Source organism: Engraulis encrasicolus, chromosome 8 (genome assembly GCF_034702125.1).
Source record: "Engraulis encrasicolus isolate BLACKSEA-1 chromosome 8, IST_EnEncr_1.0, whole genome shotgun sequence".
Lineage (NCBI taxonomy): Eukaryota > Metazoa > Chordata > Actinopteri > Clupeiformes > Engraulidae > Engraulis > Engraulis encrasicolus.
In genome coordinates this window covers 53,533,329-53,556,400 of record NC_085864.1, presented here as the reverse complement: position 1 = coordinate 53,556,400, position 23,072 = coordinate 53,533,329, and the positions used below count along the sequence as shown (strand labels likewise).

The window sequence follows — 23,072 nt, the reverse complement described above, 5'->3', positions numbered from 1 at the left end:
ACAGGACATGGATTCGTTAGTCCACAATCCAGTGCCACACATCCTAAATGCAACCATGTTTTTTCGGTAACACTTTATTTTAGGGACATCTCTATTAGCACTAGTACATACAATGTCCCTCTATAAGTAACTTGTAAGGCATGTACAAAGCAAAATCAAACATTTGTTAGTCATGTATTCGCAAATGTCTTGATCATGCACAATAAGGGATTTATTACCATTTTAACCTTGGCAAGGACCTAGTAGGCCTTAGCGTTTGCTTAGTACATGCCTTACAAGTTACTTATGCAGGCATTAACATTGTATGTATTAGTGCTAATAGATGTATCCCTAAAATAAAGTGTTACCGTTTTTTCTTACGTGTCCAATTCAACCAGGTGATTATTCAACCAGGGTCTACCATCAGGGAGTCAAAACGTGTGAGGTGAGCGCACATCCCAACAAGCAAATGTCATGGGTGCAGGACACCAAGGAAAAAGGACAAAATATCCGCACACCAGAAAAGCTTGCAGGTCGAAACACTGTGCCAAGTTTTCCATTAAATTACAACAAGGGAGTTTTTGTGGTGTACAGATATTTATTCTCATGGTCAGTGAGTTCTCTTGCAGCCTACTCTTCTTCCGGAGCAGCGGAGACTTCGAATAAATGTCCGTCGAATGTTGGGGAGCTGCATGCCGTATATGAGAGGGTTGCAGAACGGAGGCAAAATCAAAAACTGCAAACCCAGCGCGTTACGCACGTGCAGCGGCAGACTGGCCGCGCCGTCCCAGCTGTAGAGCAGGTCGAATAACACAGCGAGTGTGGAGATGCAGATAGCCAATACGTGCGGTAGGCAGGTTTGAATAAACTTCGTTCGGCCCTCACTCGAACCGACGCAGATGTGCACGATCTGAGTGCAGGAGGCAAAAATTAAAACGGCCTGCGCGACCTGTCCAACGATCATGATTATACTCCAGAGGCGATTTACGTGCGCAGAGTTAGAGTTGCAGCCCTGCTTTAATATCGATGGATTGTCACAGAACAGCTTGTCAATGCGTGATTCACATATGGGTAATCTTAGTGTCAGCAGTAGGGATATGACAGCCATAGAGAGCGGGTATATCCAAGCCAGCAGCAGTAGATTCAGAAGACGTCTGGGCGTTAGGATGCTGTGATATTTAAGCGGCTTGCATATCGCCACATATCTGTCATAAGCCATCACGGTCAGAATTGCAATCTCACACATAGCTGAGGTGTATATGATGTACGTTTGGGTAACACACATTGCATAGGAAATCACTGCTTTGTTGTTGGACAACAAGTCGATCAAAAATTTAGGGTAGAAGCCAACGGTGCCATAAAGACTAGTTGCGCAAAGGTTGCACAGGCAAATATACATGGGCTCATGAAGGCTCTTCTCCACTACAATAGTTGCAATTAAACTTAAATTAAGAGTGATAATCGCCACGTACAAAATGAATGTCAAGAAGAAATACAATGGCTTGTTTCTGCCCAGCTCCTGTATGCCATACAGAATGAAAACGTGATGCATGTGACTGGATACGTTTTCCATTGTCAGCCTCCCCCCTCCGCCCCTCCATCTATTTCCAATGGAGTGCACTAGTCAGCTGTGTGTCAGATGAATACATTTGCCTTGCTTTTATGATGACTGAACTACTTCCTATAACACACTTTCTATGTGGCGTTTTTTTGTACATTTGTGACAGCAGTTGACAGCTAAGCTACCATTCTTTGAGCCTTTTGTTTTGCTTGCCCTCTGAGCAAATTGTAAAAAAAAAAAAAAAATCAAATGTATGGTCCACCTATGCAATGCCAACAGGCCAAGTGTGATGTTGTAGTCAGCCCTGCACAAGACGAAGACAACACTGTACCCCTGTACACTTACTCTGCCCGGCATGCACACTTACTAGGTCCTCCAAAATGTAGACATTGATCTACAGCATCTGCCACTTGTAATGAATACCTAGGTCCTCCTAAATGTATACATTGCTGCGCTTTGTTCTACATTGCTTGCACACTGCTGTACTCTGCACCCTCCGCACTGCTTTGTAAGTAGCTTTGAATAAAAGCATCTGCCACGTGTAATGAGTACAATGAACAGCTCCCTCTTTGAAGGGAGAGAGACGTGTAGGAGATTGAGTTATATCTCACCACTAGGCCTCCTGAGGGGGAGAGGCAATACGCAGTACGTCATCACACTTGGCCTGTTGGCCTGTTGGCCTGTATACCGCATCATAGCAACAATCCTAGAAGCTACCAGAAGAAATTAAAATAAACATTTGGGGTGGGTGCAGTGGACTAAGGCGCTGGACCATTACACTGGGGTCGCGTGTTTGACTCCATCCTGACATCCCTGAGGTAATTTGCCTATCTACTGTGAATAATAAATAAAAGCAAAAAAGCAAATCACCAAATCAGTGGTATCTTCCTCTGTTTAATTGGCACTGGCTGTCACCTGTCAGCACGATGTAACCGACCCGCCAGCCTCATTGGTGAAATAAACAACCCACCACACACAGTACAGGGACGGTACAAGACCTGCTCGAACAGCATGATGTAGCCGACCCGCCAGCCTCATTGGTGAAATAAATAACCCACCACACACAGTACAGGGAGGGGGGCAATCGCTATTCCGACATAGCGCTATTCCGCTATTCCGACACTTTTTAGGGGTTAGGGTTAGGGTTAGGGTTAAGGTTAGGGATGTTGGAATAGCGGCATGTAGGAATAGTGGCGGACGGTGGAAAACGTGTTGGCATTCCGACAATAGACATTGACGTCGGAATAGCGACATGTTGGAATAGCGCCACGTAACAGTACAGGGATGGTACAAGAACATTCAGCTTTTTTTTCCAGACAGGACTGTGGGAGAAAGACAGGAAACAAGTCTGGAGAGAGAGACAGGGACGGATCGGCAAACGACCCGGGAGAGAGAGACAGGGACGGATCGGCAAACGACCCGGGAGAGAGAGACAGGGACGGATCGGCAAACGACCCGGGAGAGAGAGACAGGGAAGGATCGGCAAACGACCCGGGAGAGAGAGACAGGGACGGATCGGCAAACGACCCGGGAGAGAGAGACAGGGAAGGATCGGCAAACGACCCGGGAGAGAGAGACAGGGAAGGATCGGCAAACGACCCAGGAGAGAGAGACAGGGACGGATCGGCAAACGACCCGGGAGAGAGAGACAGGGAAGGATCGGCAAACGACCCGGGCTGGAATTGAACCAGCGTCATTGGTGTACAGTAGCAGTAGAGGTCCCAGTCGTTTTAAGCCAAGGCTGGGCCAACTTTGTAGCCTCTTAGTGCAGATGGGGTCACCAGCGGGCCTATTCACTGTTTGCTTAAAGTGATACTGTCCCATTTTTGGAAATAAACTTATTTTACACCTCCCCTTGAGTTAAATAATAGGGTTTTACCGTTCTCCTGTACTTTCAACCGTTCCCGGGGTATGGCAGTGCAAATTTTACCTCCATGCTAGCACTTAACATTGAGTCCTATGAGACCAGCTGGGCCAACTTTGTAGGAGCGGGAAAGGATCTGCACACTGCTTGCAAAAAACGTAATTTATTAGGAGCAACGTTTCGATCATAGATCTTCTTCAGGCATCTCAAGATGCCTGATCAAAACATTGCTCATAATAAATTAAGTCTTTTGCAAGCAGTGTGCAGATCCTTTCCCGCTCCTACATGTGACAGTTTTTGATTTGGCACCTGCTGATGCTTTTTTGCTGGATGTGCGCGCTTTCCACTACACTCTGGGCCAACTTTGTAGCCTCTTAGTGCAGATGGGGTCGCCAGTGGGCCTATTCACTGTTTGCTTAAAATGCTCATCTACATCATAACAGCATTGCTATGACATCACTGAGAGCCTTAAGTAACAGATTAAGACATAGCCATAACACTTTTGGTGACAGTAAGGTTATAACATAGGCTGTGCGCTAAGTGGTTAAAAGTGTTTAAGTACAATACACATTGAATGGGTAGTCATTGGTTTGTCTGAAAAGCACATTACAAATTTATGGTAGAAACCAACGGTGAAAACATACAGAACTTTGGCACACAGTTTACGCACGCAAATATAAATATACAGGTAATTAATAAATACATGTATAAATGTGCATACATATAGGCTACATGTAAATATGCTATTATACAACATGTGTTTGTGTTTCGTCATATTTAGAACATGTTTAGAACATTTAACATGTTGGGTTTTAGCTAATTCATACCCCCAGTAAATATGTCTTCAACGATAGAAATCACTACACTGGCCTCTCATCGTCATTTAAAACCTTTTGTCAAATCGTGGGCTTAATTTGGTGTTTGCAAAACTTTATTATCCTTCTTCGGATCTTCGTCAGGGACATCCCGTAGATGAGGGGATTTATCAACGGGGGAACGACGAGAAACTCCACGCTCATGAAATTCCTGCTGGCCTGCGATCTCTGGTAAAGGCCAAACCTCGAGTCAAACATGTCCAGAACCAGCGCCACGTTAAAGTTCACGAGCGTGATGAGATGCGGTAGGCAGGTCTGCAGGAACTTGGCCCAGCCGGACGTGGACCGCAGGGACGTGCGGATGATGTGTATGTAGGACACGACGATGAGCATGGCCTGGGACACGTGGATGAACAACAGCACGTAGCCGTACAAGCTGTTCCCCGTGGTGTCTGCGCCCGGGCAGGAGAGCTTCACCTGCAAAACACATTACATTCACTTATATTACATTACAGTACATTATGTAAGGGTTAACGTTCGGCGAGAAGGTCGCTACCGTGGAATAGCAGCACGACAGAGAGAATCTTTAGACCCCGACGCGGAGCGGAGCGTTCTCTCTGAAGTGCTGTTATTCCACAAAGCGACCGACTCACCGAACGTTAACCCGCTTATTATATGGATATACTTAAATGATTCACACATGGCGGGGACATTTCTTTATTTAATGTTAAGTTAAATCCATTGTAGGCTAGAGATAGCAGCTACGCACCGACTAGTGTCAAACTAGGCTGACTAGTGTCAAAAGCAGCTGACGTCACTAGGCAACAGGTAGCCTAGACAACAGGTGTTGTCTATCACAGCAGCTGATTAGAGTGACAAAAGACCGGACCCCGTGGATGAACAACAGCACGTAGCCGTCTCACTATGGGCCAGTTGGAGTAGTAGATCCGAGCTATTTATGAGAAGTGGCAAATATTATATTGGAAATGTCCCAGTGTCCAACTAGTTTGGAGTAGCTTGGGAAGATGAAGAGATGAAAAGGAGAGAGAGATAGAGAGAGAGAGATAAAGAGAGAGAGAGAGAGAGAAGGAGGGAGAGAGAGAGAGAAGGAGGGAGAGAGAGAGAGAGAAGGAGAAAGAGAATGAGTAACAAAAATGACTCTCACTATGGGCCAGTTGGAGCAGTAGATCCTGGTGATGCGGGTGCCGCACATGGGGAGGCGTGAGGTCAGCCCACCGCCCACCGCCACCTCGACCAGCGTGAAGAGCCAGGTGAACAGCACCAGGTGCAGCACGCGCCGCGGCGTCATCACCGAGTGGTACTCCAGCGGACGGCACACCGCCACGAAGCGGTCGTACGCCATCACCGCCAGGGACGTGTACTCGCAGAACACGTAGTAGAATATTAAGCAGTTCTGAGGAGCAGTGAAGCAGAGGAGTACAATCAGAACACATAGAACATGAAGCAGTTCTAGAACACGTAATAGAATATGAAGCAGTTCTAGAACACATAGTAGAATATGAAGCAGTTCTAGAACACATAGTAGTATATGAAGCAGTTCTGGGGAGCAGTGAAGCAGAGGAGTACAATCAGAACACGCAGTAGAATATGAAGCAGTTCTAGAACACCTAGTAGAATATGAAGCAGTTCTAGAACACGTAGTAGTATATGAAGCAGTTCTGGGGAATAGTGAAGTACAGGAGTACAATCAGAACACGCAGTACAGTGTTGCCAGATGTACGATAATTATCGTATTTGTACCATAATTTTGTCCTCTGTATGAAAAAAAAATGATGTACGATAATTTCAGAGTTGTCATTCAGTTCATTTCGATGGCTTGAAAAAAACAATTTGGGTCTTGTACGATAATATCCCCCCCAAAAAACAATAATTCTGATGCTTTGGTGATAATTCAGCATTTCCCCTCTGGCAACACTGAGGTAGTGGAATAGGAAGCAGATCTGGGGAGGAGGGAAGTGGAGTAGGAGGCTACAGTCACTTAACCCGTTAAAACACGACACTATACATTTGCTGTTACCAGAATGCCAATGACCGAGCCATAGTGCATTACTTAAGGCCCTCTGTTATATAATGTTATGGGCAGCCGTGGTCTAGTGCAGTGTTTCCCAACCAGGGGTACGTGTACCACTAGGGGTACGCAAGCACACTGCAGGGGGTACTTAGAAAGATGCTATTATTATAACAAATGTATGGAGCAGTCACATCAGGACAGAGAAAGCAATATACAAAGTTTGTAGAACATGAATTAGGGGGTACTCATAGCACAACAAAGAGGTTTAAGGGGTACGCGAGACAAAAAAGGTTGGGAAACACTGGCCTCGTGGTTAAGGAGATGGACTTTAGATCAGAGGACTGCAGGTTTGAATCCCACCCTTACCTCTCCCTATCTCACTCCATGGTGGAGGTGCCCTTGAGCAAGGCACCTAAGCACACATTTCTACAGGGATTGTAACCATTATCCTGTACTTAAAAAACTGTAAATCGCTTTGGATTTTTTTTTAAAAATCAGCTTAGGGTAATGTTATGTAAAATAGTAATAGTAATTGTACTAGTGATAGTAAAGTAATACTATGGTAAATAACCTAACAATGACTATTACAGCGTGCCACTGGCGGTACTGTGTGGATTAGGGGGCAACTTGATTTCCGGAAGGAAACTAAGGTGTCAAGTAGCTACCACAAATGCACAGAATACCCACATGAACATTTCAAGAAACACATATTATACACAACAGACATTAACACAGGTCAAAGAAAAACAATCCAATGGCCAACAAATTAAACGATAATCCTCAAACAACATGAAGTGGTAAACTTACTAATAAATAGCCCACAGGTGTCATTTGGTTAAAAAAAATGAGGACTGCAGTTCCAACTACCTCAAGGTTAACTTAAACCTGTTTTTCTACACTGTAACAAATATCAGCTGCCTCAGAATTCCAAGTTAATTTAAATCTTTATTGTAAGTTAAATTAACTTGTAATTCTGAAGCAGCTGGTAAACTTGTGATTTCAAGTTGTGTAGTTTTAGAAAAAAATATTGCCATTGCAGTGTAGAGCAGAATAAAAAAAAAAAACTTTATATCACTGATATATTTCACTAACTTATCACTGATATGTTGTTTTTACAGTGTACTGAGCCAGGTTCTTGGAATACCTACCTGTAGTATTGCAGTGTATAGCAGAATAAAATAGTTATCATGACATATCACTGATATTTTTTTACAGTGTACTAGGCTAATACCCACCTGTAGCAAACACTCGTAGTATGAGATGAGGTAGACCTGGGTGGACAGGTCGAATATGAACCTGGGATAGAACGTGTTAGCACCCAGCATGGCATTGACGCACAGGTTACACACGAAAAAATACATCGGCTCATGCAGAGCCTTCTCCAAGCAAATGGTAACGATCAACGTCAAGTTGACAAATACAGTGAAGAGATAGGCAGTCAGTGCCACAGCGAGGTAGAGCTGCTTGTGTGTGTCTGTGTCATTGATGCTGTTGAGGACAAACATGAACGTCCCCGTAGCATTAGCTATTCCAGCAGGAGACATGGCAGCCATTGAAATGTCACAGCAAATATACGTACAACGCCAACAATACAAATGGTAAATAACATACAACACATCACATCCTATACGATAGGCAGTTAGTCCCTTGTTGCATAGGAAATCACTAGGAGGAGACTGTGTGTGTGCAGACTGTGTGAAAGAAATGCACTTGTGTGCGCTGCAGTGTTTGGTGTGTGCGTTTATAAAGTGTTAAGCCACCATCCAACACCTTTCACCTTTGAGATTTGTCATATCGCTGGCCCTATCAAATCCTCTGTATGCAAACCAGTAAACAAGCACTGCCTTCGTCATACACTCTGACATTAGACATGTCATGTGGGTTTTTTTTTTTTCATTAAAAACATTTAGAAATGTAATGTATTTACATGTATGAACTGGTGAATAGGGGATGCAGTGTTGTTAATAATACAGCGCTTTAGTTATTATAATGAGTTTAGTTTAATTATGATGATGATGATGCTGATTATTATTATTATTATTATTATTATTATTATTATTATTATTATTATTATTATTATTATTATTATCATCATTAGGGGATTACTGTGCTACAATGTTTAGTTCAGCATCTATACTATGGGTACCAAAGTGTGAGTCTGGCCAGGAAAATTCCTGTCTTAGCCCATCTTTAGAATATGACATATTTTGTGTGTGTGTGTGTGTGTGTGTGTGTGTGTGTGTGTGTGTGTGTGTGTGTGTGTGTGTGTGTGTGTGTGTGTGTGTGCACGTGCACGTGCATGCGTGTGTGTGTGTGTGTGTGTGTGTTGTATTTGAGTGGGTTTTTTTTGTTTGGCCTGGGTCACCTCCCACCCCGACATAACCCATTTCCCATCCCACTGGCCAATCACATAGATACAAGGGCTCAAAATCTTATCTTTGTTTTAATTATCAGTAGCCCATTCGCCTCTCATCAATGCAACAAGTACACATACTTAGTGGCAGTGTTACCAGATTGGGCGGTTACCGCTGCTTGGGATGGTCGTCTGCAAAAAAAAAAAAAAAACGGGAAAAATCGTCCATTTGCTGTTTTTTTTTTCTGTAGTTTTATGCCCATAGAAATCAATGCAATTTGTTGAAATTGGGCGGAATTTAGCACCTCTTGGCAGTTTTTGAGCACCTTTTGGGTGGGATTTGAGACACACACATCTGGCAACACTGCTTAGTCTAAGCCAGGGTTTCCCAAACTGGGGTGCGTGCACCCCTGGGGTTGCGTGGCCTGCCACAAGGGGGTGCGTGAGCTGAATTGAGCAATGGTGGATATGCGTTTCTATACAGATTTAAAGAAAATGACGTAGTTTTTAATTGTATGGTGAATTGTATACTTTAGGAATATTGAGGTATATTGGAAAATGAGGATTCCCTAAATGACTCTGCATAATGTACAATGACTTGTGCAGTGAAGCCATATTTGAGTGTCAATAAGTACACCAAAACATTCGATTAGGGGGTGCGCGAACCACATTGAAATGTACAAGGGGGTGCGCAAGGAAAAAAGTTTGGGAACCACTGGTCTAAGCCATCATCAGTGCATAGTACCACCAGACCAGTCCAACAGGCATCCAGAGAGACAATGATGCATATACAAGTAATGTATTGACATTAAATGAATTTACTAACCTTACTAAGGTTAAATTGGTAATAAATCCCTTATTGTGCATGAACAAGACATTTGCAATACATGCCTAACAAATGTTTGATTTTGCTTTGTACACGCCTTACAAGTTACTTATATAGGCACATTGTATGTATTAGTGCTAATAGATGTATCCCTAAAATAAAGTGTTACCAATGAATCTAATATGAGTTATGTTGACTGCAACAGCCAAATGCTTCATTTCTATTTCACTACCGTGGAGAGGCCTCTGTAGCAGCATGAGGACTGATACCATTGAGGGTGAGGCCAGGCTAAAAATCACCAACAGTCCTCTAGGTCAATGTTTCTAAACAGGGGTGCCGGGGCACCCTGGGGTGCCACACAACCCCCTCAGGGGTGTCGCGTAAACCTGGCTGAAGATATGTGAAATTGACCTCAATATATAATATAAATAAATGATGTAATATAATTCATAATTGTCTAAATGAATAAATGAATGCTTAGTCAGTGGAATCTTTCATCTACCATTTACGCACAACAAAGTAAATTTCGGTCACCCCAGTATGGCCTACACATAGCCTGTCTGAGATAGAGCTGCAGCTTCGAACGTCTTCAAATGTCTTACTTTTTGTAAGCTTGTGTGGTATCGGATGCGATGCCATGTTACGGCTTGTTGGTTTGGGGTGCCTTGAAATTTTTCATGAATTGAAAGGATGCCTCGCCTAAAAAAAGGTTGAAGAAACACTGCTCTAGGTCAGTGTTTCTCAAACTTTTTCAGACCGAGGACCACTTTGTCCCCTCAAGAATGTTCAGGGACCACATGTCCACTGAATTGACAGTTGAGGGGTGCTAATTCCACACTCACACTACTAATTTCGATCCAGATAATTTACTTTTTACTCACATTATAAGCCTGTCTTGTAGTGGTGACAATATGACGTTAGTATGTTTAGCATTGTAATAATGTTACCACTGCTAGCTTGTCTTGGAAAAGTAGAAATCCCCTCACGGACCGCCTGAGCTCTGTCGCGGACCACCAGTGGTCCCCGGACCACACTTTGAGAATCACTGCTCTAGGTAAATGCCCTTTATGCCATATGGCCAATCCAGCCATGGATTTTAACACAGGGTGTACTCACTTTTGTGAGGTACATTTCGAGAAATTTCAGCAGTCTATTTTACTAATTCAGATTATCTAATGTCATCATATCATTATCATAATGAACATTCAGCAACGCTGTAGTGATCCAATCAGGACTTACCTCATTGCTGTAGTGATCCAATCAGGACTTACCTCATTGCTGTAGTGATCCAATCAGGACTTACCTCATTGCTTATTCAGTTCCAGGTGTGGAAACGTACAGTATGCCGAGTGTCCTCAGTCTTTATAAAGAGGAGAGCCACTGGCCAGTTGACCACTTGCAGCAGTACAGATCAGTAGACAATACATGCATTTACTTCATAGTCGCTGCACACCAGGTATCAGGGTGTAACTCTTCACCAGAAAGTTGTTAAATAGCTTATTGCTTGGGAAATGCTACTTTAAACCTGAGCAGGGGAAATGAAAGTATCACCATCATGTAACCTAAGCCTGTTTTTCCTGACAGTCTGTGTGTGTCATAAATGTGTATTGTAGGCGCTGTTGAAAAATGTCTAATGTGACTTTTATATTGGATGCCTATCGCCAGATCCACAATGAACGATATATTTTTGCTGCTGTTTTGGCTTTACTTTACCCTGTTATGATATTTGGCAACTTGTTGATTATATATGTTGTTAGTGTCGAGAGGAGGCTACATGAGCCTATGTATATCCTCATTGGCAACCTAGCATGCATTAACTTGTATGGCGGCTCTAGCCTCGCACCTTTTATCGTCTCAAACATCCTTTCAGGCACGTTTCAGATATCTCGGGCGGCTTGTTTCATCCAGATATTTTCCATCAACACATACGGCGGATGTGAGATGATGAATTTAATGATGATGGCTTTTGATAGATACATTTCCATATGCTTTCCTCTAAACTACAAACAGATAATATCTCCTTTAATTGTCGTCGTATGTATTTTCTTCGTCTGGCTTATTCCTTTTGGTCGGGTAATGATCACCCTGTCGCTCACAGCGAGCCTCCACATCTGTGGTAACGTGATAGAGAAAGTGTACTGTGACAACTACTCCTTATTGAAACTCGCATGCCCTGATCCTGTACCAGTAAAAATATACAGCGCAACTTTTACATTTATCTATGTTGTCTTGCCCTTTGTCGTAATCATATATTCATATGTTAGGATTATACTAGTGTGTCTTCAGTTGACGAGAACAGGGCAGACTAAAGTATTGAATACTTGCGCGCCACACTTGGTGTCCATATCCACCTTTTTCATTGGCTGTTCCTTTGAGCTGTATCAGAGTAGATTTGACATGAGCCATGTTCCCTATGCTGCTCGCGTTGTGTTATCTCTCTATTTCCTGATCGTCGCCCCCGTATTAAACCCAGTGGTATATGGGGCACGCACAGAAAAGATTAAAGAGGCAATTCAAATACACAATTGCTTCATGAAGAAGAAGAGAACAGATAGATAGCATGGGTTTGCTTTGGCTATTTATTAATGTCTGCTTTGTTAAATAAACCTTCATGTCATCAACAGTATTATAAGTGGTCTGATTAATGTTGTGTTAATAGAATTATACAGGGACATATACCCTTTTCTCTTTTGTTTTATAGGTCAATGGCAACACTCAACGTGTGCAAAACATAGCTCTGTGAGCTAAATTTTGCAAATAGTTATGTTCTATCAATTCACCTGTATAACATGCTACAATGACTCCAACTAAAGACACCTTGTTGATGAACATGTAGTTATCAATTACAGTTTTGGGGTGAAGGGGATGTCCTCATATTTACAGTTTTATTGGAGTTTATTTTGAGCTATATCAGAGTAGATTTGACATGATTGTACTATGGCCCATATACCATAACACTTGTGTCTTGTGTTGTTCAGACATATTTGGATTGCCTTTGTATGATTATACTAATTTATACTTATTTATACTTATTTGCTGGGTGTTGAATCCCACATAGACCATAAATGAATAAAGAAAGCAAAGGACAGCACTCTTCAGGTTTTTCTGTGTTTATTCGCCCACAAATGTTTTGGGTAGAGCCCTTCTTCAGTGTGTACGCCTTTATTCATTTAGTGTCTTTAATAAACATCTGATGACACACAGGACATTGTCCATACTATTGTCATCCAAATGTATTATCACATGCTGACACGCCTGCTGTGCTGACACTATCATTTTTCAATCAATGAAAGACTTGTATCAAAATAAATCACAAAATCACTTTAAAGTTACAAGTACCGTACAACAGGACTGCAGACAGCATTTCCAAGAAGTGGCATTATGCATTATATTACGCATTATATTACACATTATATTATGCATTATATTATGCATTATATAACGCATTATATAGAAGTGGAATTATGCATTATATTACGCATTATATTATATCTTGGTCTCATCAGACCACACGATATGGCTCCAGTGATCCATATCCTTGGTATTTTCATCTCTCTTGTGACCAAGATAAACATATTTGCTTTACAAGGTGTCAAGCATGTGTGGTGGTGGTAAACAAGTGAGTTTCACAAAAAAGTGCATCATCTGGCTAGTCAAGCTCGGTAGTGGGACTGTTGGGAATGGTTTGGGGATGCAGGACAGTACAATCAGAGAAAACTTGGCTACTTCTCATCAAATAGACCCAGGGATGACCACAGGGATGTTCTGTTCAAACAGGGAGTGTGTCTATGTTCCCACAGCCCATTGGTCCCACAACATATTCCTACTGCTCCATGTTCTCAAATTTCTAAGACTTTATTCAAATGTAGGTCCTATGTTCCATGTTGGGGAGAAAGGCACATGCTCTTACTTTACTCGGAAATGTGGGAACATGGAGTTGTGGAACATAGGATCTATATTTGAATACTTTCTTAGGGATAAGCTGTGGGACCAATGGGCTGTGGGAATATAGAGCTGACCCCGTTCAAACAAGTGGGAGCAGAACACCCTAGTTGAAGCTTCTTTTCTCTTTCTTATCTGAATTTACTTGTCCTGCTCCCAGGTCAGACGTTTGGATGTGCAGACTACAAGGGCCAAAACATACCAAGGCGGAACGGAACGGTCGCGGGACGAACGTGGTCTTTCTGCTTAGTTTCGGCCTGTGTTTTTCTCTGCCTTTCACACTGACAGCGTCGGTGTGCGCGGCCAGTCCTGTTAAAAAAAAAACCCACAGCTAAAGCTAGTGTGCTACTTTGACATTCATCTGAATGAGACACCGCCGATCGCCGGCGTGAAAAATACGCTCAAGTTCTATTTTCCAAATGCAGCGCGGCACGGAGCCGGCTCCCGCGCCGCTGACGCCCGACTACCGCCGGTTGGTGTGTAAGGACAGGTATGTTTCAATGTATTTTCACCGACGCCGGTAAAAAACACGGCCGTTTCGCGACGCTTTACCGCCCTGGTGTTTAAGACCCCTAACTTACTCTTTGAGGGTTTTTTTTTGGTGCACAACATGATGTTTCGATGCACCTGCGTCTCCCTTAGTGTACAAAAAAGAAGCTTCAGTCATCCCTGGGGCTAGTCCATGAGAAGAAACCCAGTTTGTTTTGTGCTGATTCTAGTAACCTGGCCTTGTGTCTCACACACGAAAAAAAACCCCTTTCATGATGTTTGGGCCGGGGCAGCTGTGACCTTATGGGTAGGGAGGTGGTCCTATGATCAGAGGGTGGCAGGTGTGAATCGAACCCTTACCTCTCCTTACACCTTCATCCAACTAAGTAATGTAATGCAATGTAGGGCTGCTCGATTGTGGTAAAAAATAAAAATATCACAATTATTACAGGAAATAGAGTATTGATATCACAATATTTTAATCAATATTTTTATTTAAAGAAAAGTAATAGTACCAAACGATTCAAATTCTTCCCTCCATTTAGCAGTGTGAGTGGAGAGCCATAGAGAAACACACAGCGGTGTTCTGCATGAGTGTTGGATGGCGATGTGCTGCATGCTGTCCCATGAAAAGATATTCTTGCAAATCTGCAGAAATGTGCACTACTGTAGCTTCTGTGACATACTATAGGGCCTAAGGATGCAAACGATTAAGCGATTAATCGACTTTAATCCATCAATGCATTAATCGATTAAAAAACAATAATCACAATTAATCGGCAATTCAACTGAAAAGAGACCCAGGTGAAATGGGCATGTGAAGAGTGTGTTTGAAGATGGGTGTGAATAGTGGGAATATTTAAATCACCTTTGGATTAAGGAATTGAAATAGAATTAATTTAAATGTGGTATTTTATCTGAATTTGTAATTAAAATGTTTAGATTGAGTAGTGTTTTTTCGAGGAACATTGAGATTTCGGGGGGAAAACGCCGCTTATCAATTAATCGTAAGTCGATTGATAAGGCTATCAACTAATGATTAATGAATTAATCGATAATTTGCATCCCTAATAGGGCCTATATCTTTACATTCGAGTAGCTCATACTAGGGGAGTAAATCACAGCCTTCATGACGATACGATACAGTACCAATTTCTTAAAGCAGGGATTCGATTAATTTCGATACTTTCGATTCACGATACGATTCGATTAGATTTTTTCCAGTTACTTTTCTACTTCTATTATGTTCTGGAGCAAGGGCATTGGACAGGTGCCAGCGATTCGATTATTTTCTATACTTAAGAATGCCCCTCGATACGATACAATTCGAGGAGCCTCTTAGTGCAGATGGGGTTGCCGCCGGGCCTATTCACTATTTGCTGAAAATACTGAACTACATCATGACAACATCGCTATGACATTAGTGAGACCCTTAAGTAACAGATTAAGACATAGCCATTACAATAAGGTTATAACATAGGCTCTGCGCTAAATCTGCGCTAAATCGGTCAAATCGTCGGCCGTAGGATCGATGGATCGATTAATTTACATTATTATTTACACCCCTGGCTCATACCACAATTTCTAACTGCCGAACTCCTGCAGGGCTTAAAGCCAACCTGATTGATGCAGCATAAACATGTTGAAACCATGTTATTTGAATATGGACCACATCAACTCTTGTCAGGCATTGATTTTTGTTATTACATTGACATTTTGATAGCTTGTTTTGTAGGGTAGCTAAACATCATTTATTTATTACATCTACTGTATTTCAGCAGTCTATTTTACTAATTCAGATTATCTAATGCCATCATGTCATTATCGTAATGAACAATGACGTATGCTGTAGTCATCCAATCAGGACTTAGCCCATTGCTTATTCAGTTCCAATTGTTGTACTTTACAGTATACCCTGTGTCCTCAGTCTTTATAAAGAGGAGAGCCACAGGCCAGTTGACCACTTGCCGCAGTACAGATCAGTAGACAATACATGAATTTACTTCAAAGTCGCTGCACACCAGCTATCAGGGTGTAACTCTTCACCAGAAAGTTGTTTATTTCATAAACAAATAGCTTATTGCTTGGAAAATGCTACTTTAAACCTGAGCAGGGGAAATGAAAGTATCACCATCATGTAACCTAAGCCTGTTTTTCCTGACAGTCTGTGTGTGAGTCATAAATGTGTATTGTAGGCGCTGTTGAAAAATGTCTAATGTGACTTTTATATTGGATGCCTATCGCCAGATACACGATGAAAGATATATTTTTGCTGCTGTTTTGGCTTTATTTTACCCCGTTATGATATTTGGCAACTTGTTGATTATATATGTTGTTAGTGTTGAGAGGAGGCTACATGAGCCTATGTATATCCTCATTGGCAACTTAGCATGCATTAACTTGTATGGCGGCTCTAGCCTCGCACCTTTTATTGTCTCAAACATCCTTTCAGGAACATTTCAGATATCTCGGGCGGCTTGTTTCATCCAGATATTTTCCATCAACACATACGGCGGATGTGAGATGATGAATTTAATGATGATGGCTTTTGATCGGTACATTTCCATATGCTTTCCTCTAAACTACAAACAGATAATATCTCCTTTAATTGTCGTCATATGTATTTTCTTTGTCTGGCTTATTCCTTTTGGTCGGGTAATGATCACCCTGTCACTCACAGCGAGCCTCAACATCTGTGGTAATGTGATAGAGAAAGTGTATTGTGACAACTACTCCTTATTGAAACTCGCGTGTCCTGACCCTGTATCAGTAAAGATATACAGCGCAACTGTTACATTTATCTATGTCGTCCTGCCCTTTGTCGTAATCATATATTCATATGTTAGGATTATACTAGTGTGTCTTCAGTTGACGAGAACAGGGCAAACTAAAGTATTGAATACTTGCGCGCCACACTTGGTGTCCATATCCACCTTTTTCATTGGCTGTTCCTTTGAGCTGTATCAGAGTAGATTTGACATGAGCCATGTTCCCTACGCTGCTCGCGTTGTGTTATCTCTTTATTTCCTGATCATCGCTCCTGTATTAAACCCAGTGGTGTATGGGGCACGCACAGAAAAGATTAAAGAGGCCATTCAAATGAAGATACACAATTGCTTTATCAAGAAGACCGTAGACGACTATGATGTGAACAGATAGATAGCATGGGTTTGCTTTGGCTATTTATTGATCTGTGCTTTGTTAAATAAACCTTCACTTCATCAACCGAATCATTTGTGGTCTGATTAATATTTTATACATATAATTATACAGGGACAAATTCCATTTTCTCTTCTGTTTTATAGATCAATGGCAACACTGTATATTTTGCCTCAACATGTACGAACAGAAAATAGCTCTATGAGCAATATTTTACAAAAAGTTATGTTCACCAGTGTAACATGGGCGACTACCTATTTGAATAGATAGATGTGTAGGCAACAATAGATATCAATTGCTGATTATGGACACATTTCCAATTGGTTGAATCAGCCTTCGGTGTGTCAACTGTATGATAGATGGATAGAGAGGAAAGATGAAGGAAGCAATTAATGTGAAGATGCAATTTTTGTATTGACGACTAAATAATTTAACAGAAATGCACAGGCCTTGTTCTTGTGTTATGATGGGAGATGGCTATTACGTGCTTGTTTCATTGTGGTGTGTATCATCCCTAACATAGCAATGTTTATAATTTACCTCCAATTCTTATTCTAATAAAGACAGAAGGCCTAAATGCTGTTTAATATAAGGTCTATTGTTTCCATTTCTAAATGTATTACAATTTTATTTCTTTTGAATATGGAGCTACTGTATGTTCTCACCGCTGGACAGTAAGTGATACATTGCTCCTGTATGACAAATTTAACCTGTAATATAACAAGAATAGAAGCACAATAAAAGTTACTTAAAAATAAGACAAATAGTTGCTTCTCTATTTCTTAGTAGGCGTGTGATGGTCTATTATTAGACTGTTTTAGTTAAGATTCCATTGTTGTGTGGATTGAAAAAATGTATGGCCACAGATAGCGCACATACAGTATTTTGTAGCTTATATGATACAGTTTGAGGTAAAATATGTCCAAACAGCCCTGAGCAACATGACGACAAGCATATTCTACAAACATAAGTCATGCAATAGAGCATGCGGCATGCGGTCAAAAATGGGTGTGGCATAATGAAAGCTGTATTGACAACTGTAAAAAGTATCGGGCAGTCATGGGTGAGCGGTTAGGGCGTCAGACTTGTATCCCAGAGGTTGCCGGTTCGACTCCCGACCCGCCAGGTTGGTGGGGGGAGTAATCAACCAGTGCTCTCCCTCATCCTCCTCCATGACTGAGGTACCCTGTGCATGGTACCGTCTGAGGGCTGCCCCCTTGCATGGGTGAGGCATAAATGCAATTTTGTTGTGTGCAGTGTTCACTTGTGTGCTGTGTCACAATGACAATGGGAGTCGGAGTTTCCCAATGGGCTTTCACTTTTCAGTTCACAAGTGTAATTTAAAACTTGTGATTTGGAATGCAGGGCTATCAATACCACTTGCATCTGAATAGACATGCATACATGTACCTCCAACTTTGATACGTAAGATTTTTTTTAAGCATTTTTTGGGGGCTTTTCACGCCTTTATTGTTTTTTTTTTATGACAGGACAGTGGAGGACAGACAGCAAGCCGGAATCAAACCCGGGTCGGCCGCGCAGTATACGAGTGGCCTACCGGTAGGGCCAATCGATACTGATTTTGGTAATTGCAGTGCACCCTTTTGATGTTCCTCCTTTTTTTTTCCTCGCAAAAAAATCCAGTCCCCAGCTTAAATCCTCTAGTGCCACCAACAGGTCAGAAGTTGAGATACATTTCTGCCTGTAACTTCTGAAACGAACATCCAATTTTCAAAAAGTGACTCTCTCAGTAGTGGGGCAGCCGTGGCCTAACGGTTAGGGAGTTGGTCTTTCAATCTGGGGGTTATAGGTTCGAATCCCACCTGACCTCTCCCTACACCTGCATCCATGGCTGAAGTGCCTTTGAGCAAGGCACCTAACCCCACATTGCTCCAGGGACTGTAACCAATACCCTGAATAAAACAAGTGTCAGCTAAATGAAATGAAATGTAATGTGATGTAATGTAGTGGTAAAAATGCTCTTTGCAGCAAGCTGTCTACAAATCAGCTATCATTTGACAGAAGTCGCAAAACAACATGTGAGCACTTGTCTCGGCAGTCTTTGAACGGATTGAAACCAAACCTGGTACACGTGATTTTATATATAGGCCTATATCATAATCATTTTGCACTTTTTATACCTTTATTGTGACAGTAAAGGAACAGAGGGACAGGAAATGAGCGGGGAGAAAGAGACGGGGAAGGCCCGTTAAAAGGGTACTGCAACTATGCTGCTCATTGAAACTAGGCTGCCTGTTGCCAGATTTGATCTTTACATGAACGTTTACTAAGTAATAAACAAATATTTTCTAGTAAGATCCAAGTACAGTCATTTTTGCAGCTAAAAATTCAAAATGCCTATTCATTTGAATTGCCCGACTGCTGCCTAGCAACTCGTGGTCGGTATTTTCAGCACATGTTGTTGCTATGGTTATCCAAGCGTCTGCAGGGGCGGGGAGGGGTGCTGACAGAACACTGCTGATACACTCGGGACTCACTAATTCGACGCCCTTTCGGTACTTACGCCTTATGTCATACGACCCTAAACCTAAACCTAACCCTAACCTTAACCCTAAACCTAAACCTAAACCTAACCCTAACCCTAACCCTAACCCTAACCTTAACCCTAACCTTAACCCTAAACCTAACTCTAACCCTAAATTGCTTGTTTGAAATGTTTGATTACCATGTGACGGTACCGAAAAGGCGTCAAACTAGTGGGTCGCTAGGCAGCAGTCGGGCAATTCAAATGAATAGGCAGCGGAAGCGTTGCCCAGCCACGAAAAAAGGGCAATAACGTGAATGCACCACGAAGTTTAAAGTTAATTTCCCCATTTTTTTTTCACGAAATGACCGAGATACGGTTGTTCAAATGCAATGCGTCAATCTGCTTTTGGTTACGTTCGGTTTAGTACAATGGAAAACTTTGGATGCATAAAATGAACAGCGATTTGGCGAGACGGATGCTGGTTAGGCTAGATATTGCTGTCAACTAAGCATTTTGCAAAATCTGTGCATTGCACAATAGGTAGCCTATCTCTACTGGACTGGTTGCCTGGCTGGCGCAGACATGCTCTGAGTGTTGGCTATGTTTGCGTTGCACTTAGAACAGGCGCGTCCAGGCAGCTGTAGGTGCCTACTGGGCAAAGAAAGGAAAAGGGTGTGAGTAGCCATCTTATCTGTGGTCTTTTATCATGAAAATTTCTTAGTAATTATATTGTGCATTTTTTTCTGTGTAAAAAGCCTCTGATTTTCCAACAAATTAAAAACTGCATTTTGAAAGAAGTTTCCAATGTGAAACAAAATTTAGTCTTCAAAAAAAAAAATTCCCCAAAACATGAGCCTGAAAATGGGGGGGTCGCCTTATATTCAGGTTCATCTTATATTCGGGCCAATACGGTACTTGTATTGGCCTACACACAACGTTTTGTTCTGATACATGTCAATAAAATTCTTGCTAAAGTGCATGTGCGAGGTAAAATAGTGTATTCATAAGCTTTTAGTTATGATGTGAAACCTATTTCTGGTAGGCCTATATTGCCTAGGCGGCCCCTCATACTGGAGTACTACTTAGGCTTTAGTACTACTTAGGAGTTTTTGGGAAACGCAGCTGGTCAGGTCTATTTTCTACTGTCATGTCGACTTAGACTGGTTCACTGCTTAGCCTTAAATTGCTGCTTGCAGCTACTGTATATTTACATGTACATTTATTGAGTGATCCGTGTAGGCACATACTATTTAATTATTCTTTGTCTACTTTTGAGTTGCCTGGACAGATGCTTTATCAGTTGTCCAAAAACTGTACTAGAACTATGCAATACATTTCCCACTACGACATAGCAATATCAGGCAGTCATGTTTCACATTATAACATAATAATTTACTAATCATGAACAACACATTAACAAATGTTTTATGATGAAGTAAGTTTTATTAATGCTTTAGAAAATATCTACAAATAAAATGTTAAAGATTTTACAAACCTTTTAACAGAGTGTTTTTTATTCATTCACAAACAATTTGTAAATGTTTGATAAATACAAAATATTAGCATAACATTTCCCCTCATTTACAAATATTTGTTAATGTTTTGTTTACCAATAGTCAATTATTTACAAAGTCTTCACAATGCTTTTCATGCACCCCTTATTATAAAGTGGTACCAAATGTATTTTGTAAGGACAATGTGCTACAAAGTATAAATTGTGTGACATCTGACATTCAAAATATGTCTGAAGAACACCAGTGGTCCATTTACAGAGGGCAAAGTAGGTGTAGGCCCCATAACAGATTCATCAAAATGCAAGAAATACATTTCAAACATTTAAGTATGTTTTCTTTTGGTGTCATGTTCCTGATAAATACATTTCTAAGAACTCAACGTTCAAGGACAATCTTTAATGAAATGATCATTCTCAGAATTCTTCTTCGGATATCTGGCAAGCTTAGACCATATATCAGAGGGTTTAGTAATGGCGGAATCATAAGATATTCAAGAGAAATTAACAAAGCGACTATAATTTCATCTGGTTCGTACCGACCAAGAGTAATATCAGAGAAGACTGCTATGGAATAGGTGACAAAACTGACAATGTGCGGCAGACACGTTTTCAGTGCTTTGCCTCTGAACTCAGCTGTGCTTTTTCTGCAGACAATGAGAATCCTGATGTATGTGAACAATATGAAACCAGCAGGTAGACAGACTGTGGTCACAGTAACAAAAAAGCCCCAAATATTGTTAATTACCGTTGACACGCATGAAAGTCTTACAACAGACCAATTTGAACAATATAATCGTGGTATCTTATTGCCACACAGGGGTAGTCTGGCAGATAAGTACACTCCAACAATCACACAAACGAGTGACCAGGAAAAAGCACATGAAATAAGCAGACCAGTCTTCCTCTGTGTCATAATGCTGTGATATCGCAGAGGTTCAGATATGGCGATGTACCTGTCATATGCCATGAACGTTAACACAGCAAACTCAGAGATTGCATAGGAGTGAACCACAAATAGCTGTGTGTAACATGCAGGACGGGATATTGTGTGAGTTGTAGACAGAAGGTCAGCTGAAAGCCTCGGAAACAGCGCAGAGCTGCCGTACAGAGAGTTGAATAGCAGGCAACACATCAACAGATACATGGGCTGCTCGTGAAGAGACTTGTCCTTCAATACAACCAGCAATATAGTCATATTGAAAAGAACTATGAGAAAATATGCTATTACCATTAATAGAAAATAAATTATTCTTGCATTTCCATAAATGCTAAACGAGGTGAAATGAAAGTATGCTGGAACAGTTTTGTTGTTCATTTTACTTTGCCGTTCTCTCACATGATTGCTAATGTGGAATTTTGGCAACAACACGCATTTGCATGGTGAAAGGGCTATGCACAGGACATTTTAACAATTAGAAAAACATCTCTACAAGTTATGTGGCAACACTTGAAGTTGTCAGCCATAATTCCACAAATATTTACCATGAGATACATACAAACCACCTATACAGTATAAGATTAAAGTAGCCTCTTACTGCAGATAGGGTCGCCAGCAGGCCTATTCACTATTTGCTGAAAATACTCAACTACATCATAACAACATTGCTATGACATTAGAGAGCCTTAAGTAACGAATTAAGACATAGGCATTACAATTTTGGTGACAGTAGGATAATAACATAGGCTCTGCGCTAAGGGGTTAAACTCAAAATAGTGTTTCAGCGTGTTGTTTAGAAGGACATGCTATCTAATCCTGTACCTTGTGCCTCAGCCTGTTTAAAGGCCAGTCTGGATAACCACAGCTTCAGCTCAGCCTTAAGTTCGGGCGTCAAAACCCCTGGCAGTGTAAACTACTAAATTACTAAATTACACTGGAGACATTCACTGCCAGGGCTGGATTAATATGGCCCGGGGCGCTTAGGCTATAGGTTGCTGTGGCCCCCCTGGAGGGCAAATTTTGCAACAAATTTACATAGAACTAGACAGTGTCATAATGATGAGCTAGGAATTACGGATAACATATGTTATCAACTAGTATTGTACATGACAGA

The 23,072-nt window shown here is 41.5% G+C and overlaps 4 protein-coding genes across 4 annotated transcripts; 1 reads left to right on the top strand and 3 right to left on the bottom strand.

Moving 5' to 3' along the window:
• Window positions 1-589: 589 nt before the first annotated feature.
• LOC134453983 (putative gustatory receptor clone PTE03) lies at window positions 590-1,552 on the bottom strand. Its single transcript, XM_063204728.1, has one exon. The coding sequence runs from the start codon at window positions 1,550-1,552 to the stop codon at window positions 590-592; it is 963 nt and encodes a 320-aa protein (XP_063060798.1).
• A 2,748-nt stretch (window positions 1,553-4,300) lies between these two features.
• On the bottom strand, window positions 4,301-7,756 carry LOC134453982 (olfactory receptor 1468-like). Its single transcript, XM_063204727.1, has 3 exons — window positions 7,487-7,756; window positions 5,385-5,633; window positions 4,301-4,696 (listed from the first exon to the last, which is right to left on the bottom strand). The coding sequence occupies exons 1-3, from the start codon at window positions 7,754-7,756 to the stop codon at window positions 4,301-4,303; spliced, it is 915 nt and encodes a 304-aa protein (XP_063060797.1).
• A 3,300-nt stretch (window positions 7,757-11,056) lies between these two features.
• Window positions 11,057-11,989, top strand: LOC134453981 (olfactory receptor 4D11-like). Its single transcript, XM_063204726.1, has 3 exons — window positions 11,057-11,366; window positions 11,529-11,617; window positions 11,816-11,989. The coding sequence occupies exons 1-3, from the start codon at window positions 11,057-11,059 to the stop codon at window positions 11,987-11,989; spliced, it is 573 nt and encodes a 190-aa protein (XP_063060796.1).
• A 9,408-nt stretch (window positions 11,990-21,397) lies between these two features.
• LOC134453980 (putative gustatory receptor clone PTE03) lies at window positions 21,398-22,336 on the bottom strand. Its single transcript, XM_063204725.1, has one exon. It carries the CDS (start codon window positions 22,334-22,336, stop codon window positions 21,398-21,400), a length of 939 nt encoding a protein of 312 aa, XP_063060795.1.
• Between the last annotated feature and the right edge of the window lie 736 nt (window positions 22,337-23,072).

Excerpts from the sequence above, each read along its gene's own strand:
- LOC134453983 (XM_063204728.1), bottom strand. The coding sequence starts at position 1,552 with ATGGAAAACGTATCCAGTCACATGCATCACGTTTTCATTCTGTATGGC.
- LOC134453982 (XM_063204727.1), bottom strand. The coding sequence starts at position 7,756 with ATGTTTGTCCTCAACAGCATCAATGACACAGACACACACAAGCAGCTC. Across the intron at positions 5,634-7,486 it reads ACTACGAGTGTTTGCTACAG|AACTGCTTAATATTCTACTA; the intron begins GTGGGTATTAGC and ends ACTGCTCCTCAG. Across the intron at positions 4,697-5,384 it reads ACTGCTCCAACTGGCCCATA|GTGAAGCTCTCCTGCCCGGG; the intron begins GTGAGAGTCATT and ends TGTGTTTTGCAG.
- LOC134453981 (XM_063204726.1), top strand. The coding sequence starts at position 11,057 with ATGTCTAATGTGACTTTTATATTGGATGCCTATCGCCAGATCCACAAT. Across the intron at positions 11,367-11,528 it reads CATCAACACATACGGCGGAT|CGAGCCTCCACATCTGTGGT; the intron begins GTGAGATGATGA and ends TGTCGCTCACAG. Across the intron at positions 11,618-11,815 it reads CATGCCCTGATCCTGTACCA|AGTAGATTTGACATGAGCCA; the intron begins GTAAAAATATAC and ends GAGCTGTATCAG.
- LOC134453980 (XM_063204725.1), bottom strand. The coding sequence starts at position 22,336 with ATGAACAACAAAACTGTTCCAGCATACTTTCATTTCACCTCGTTTAGC.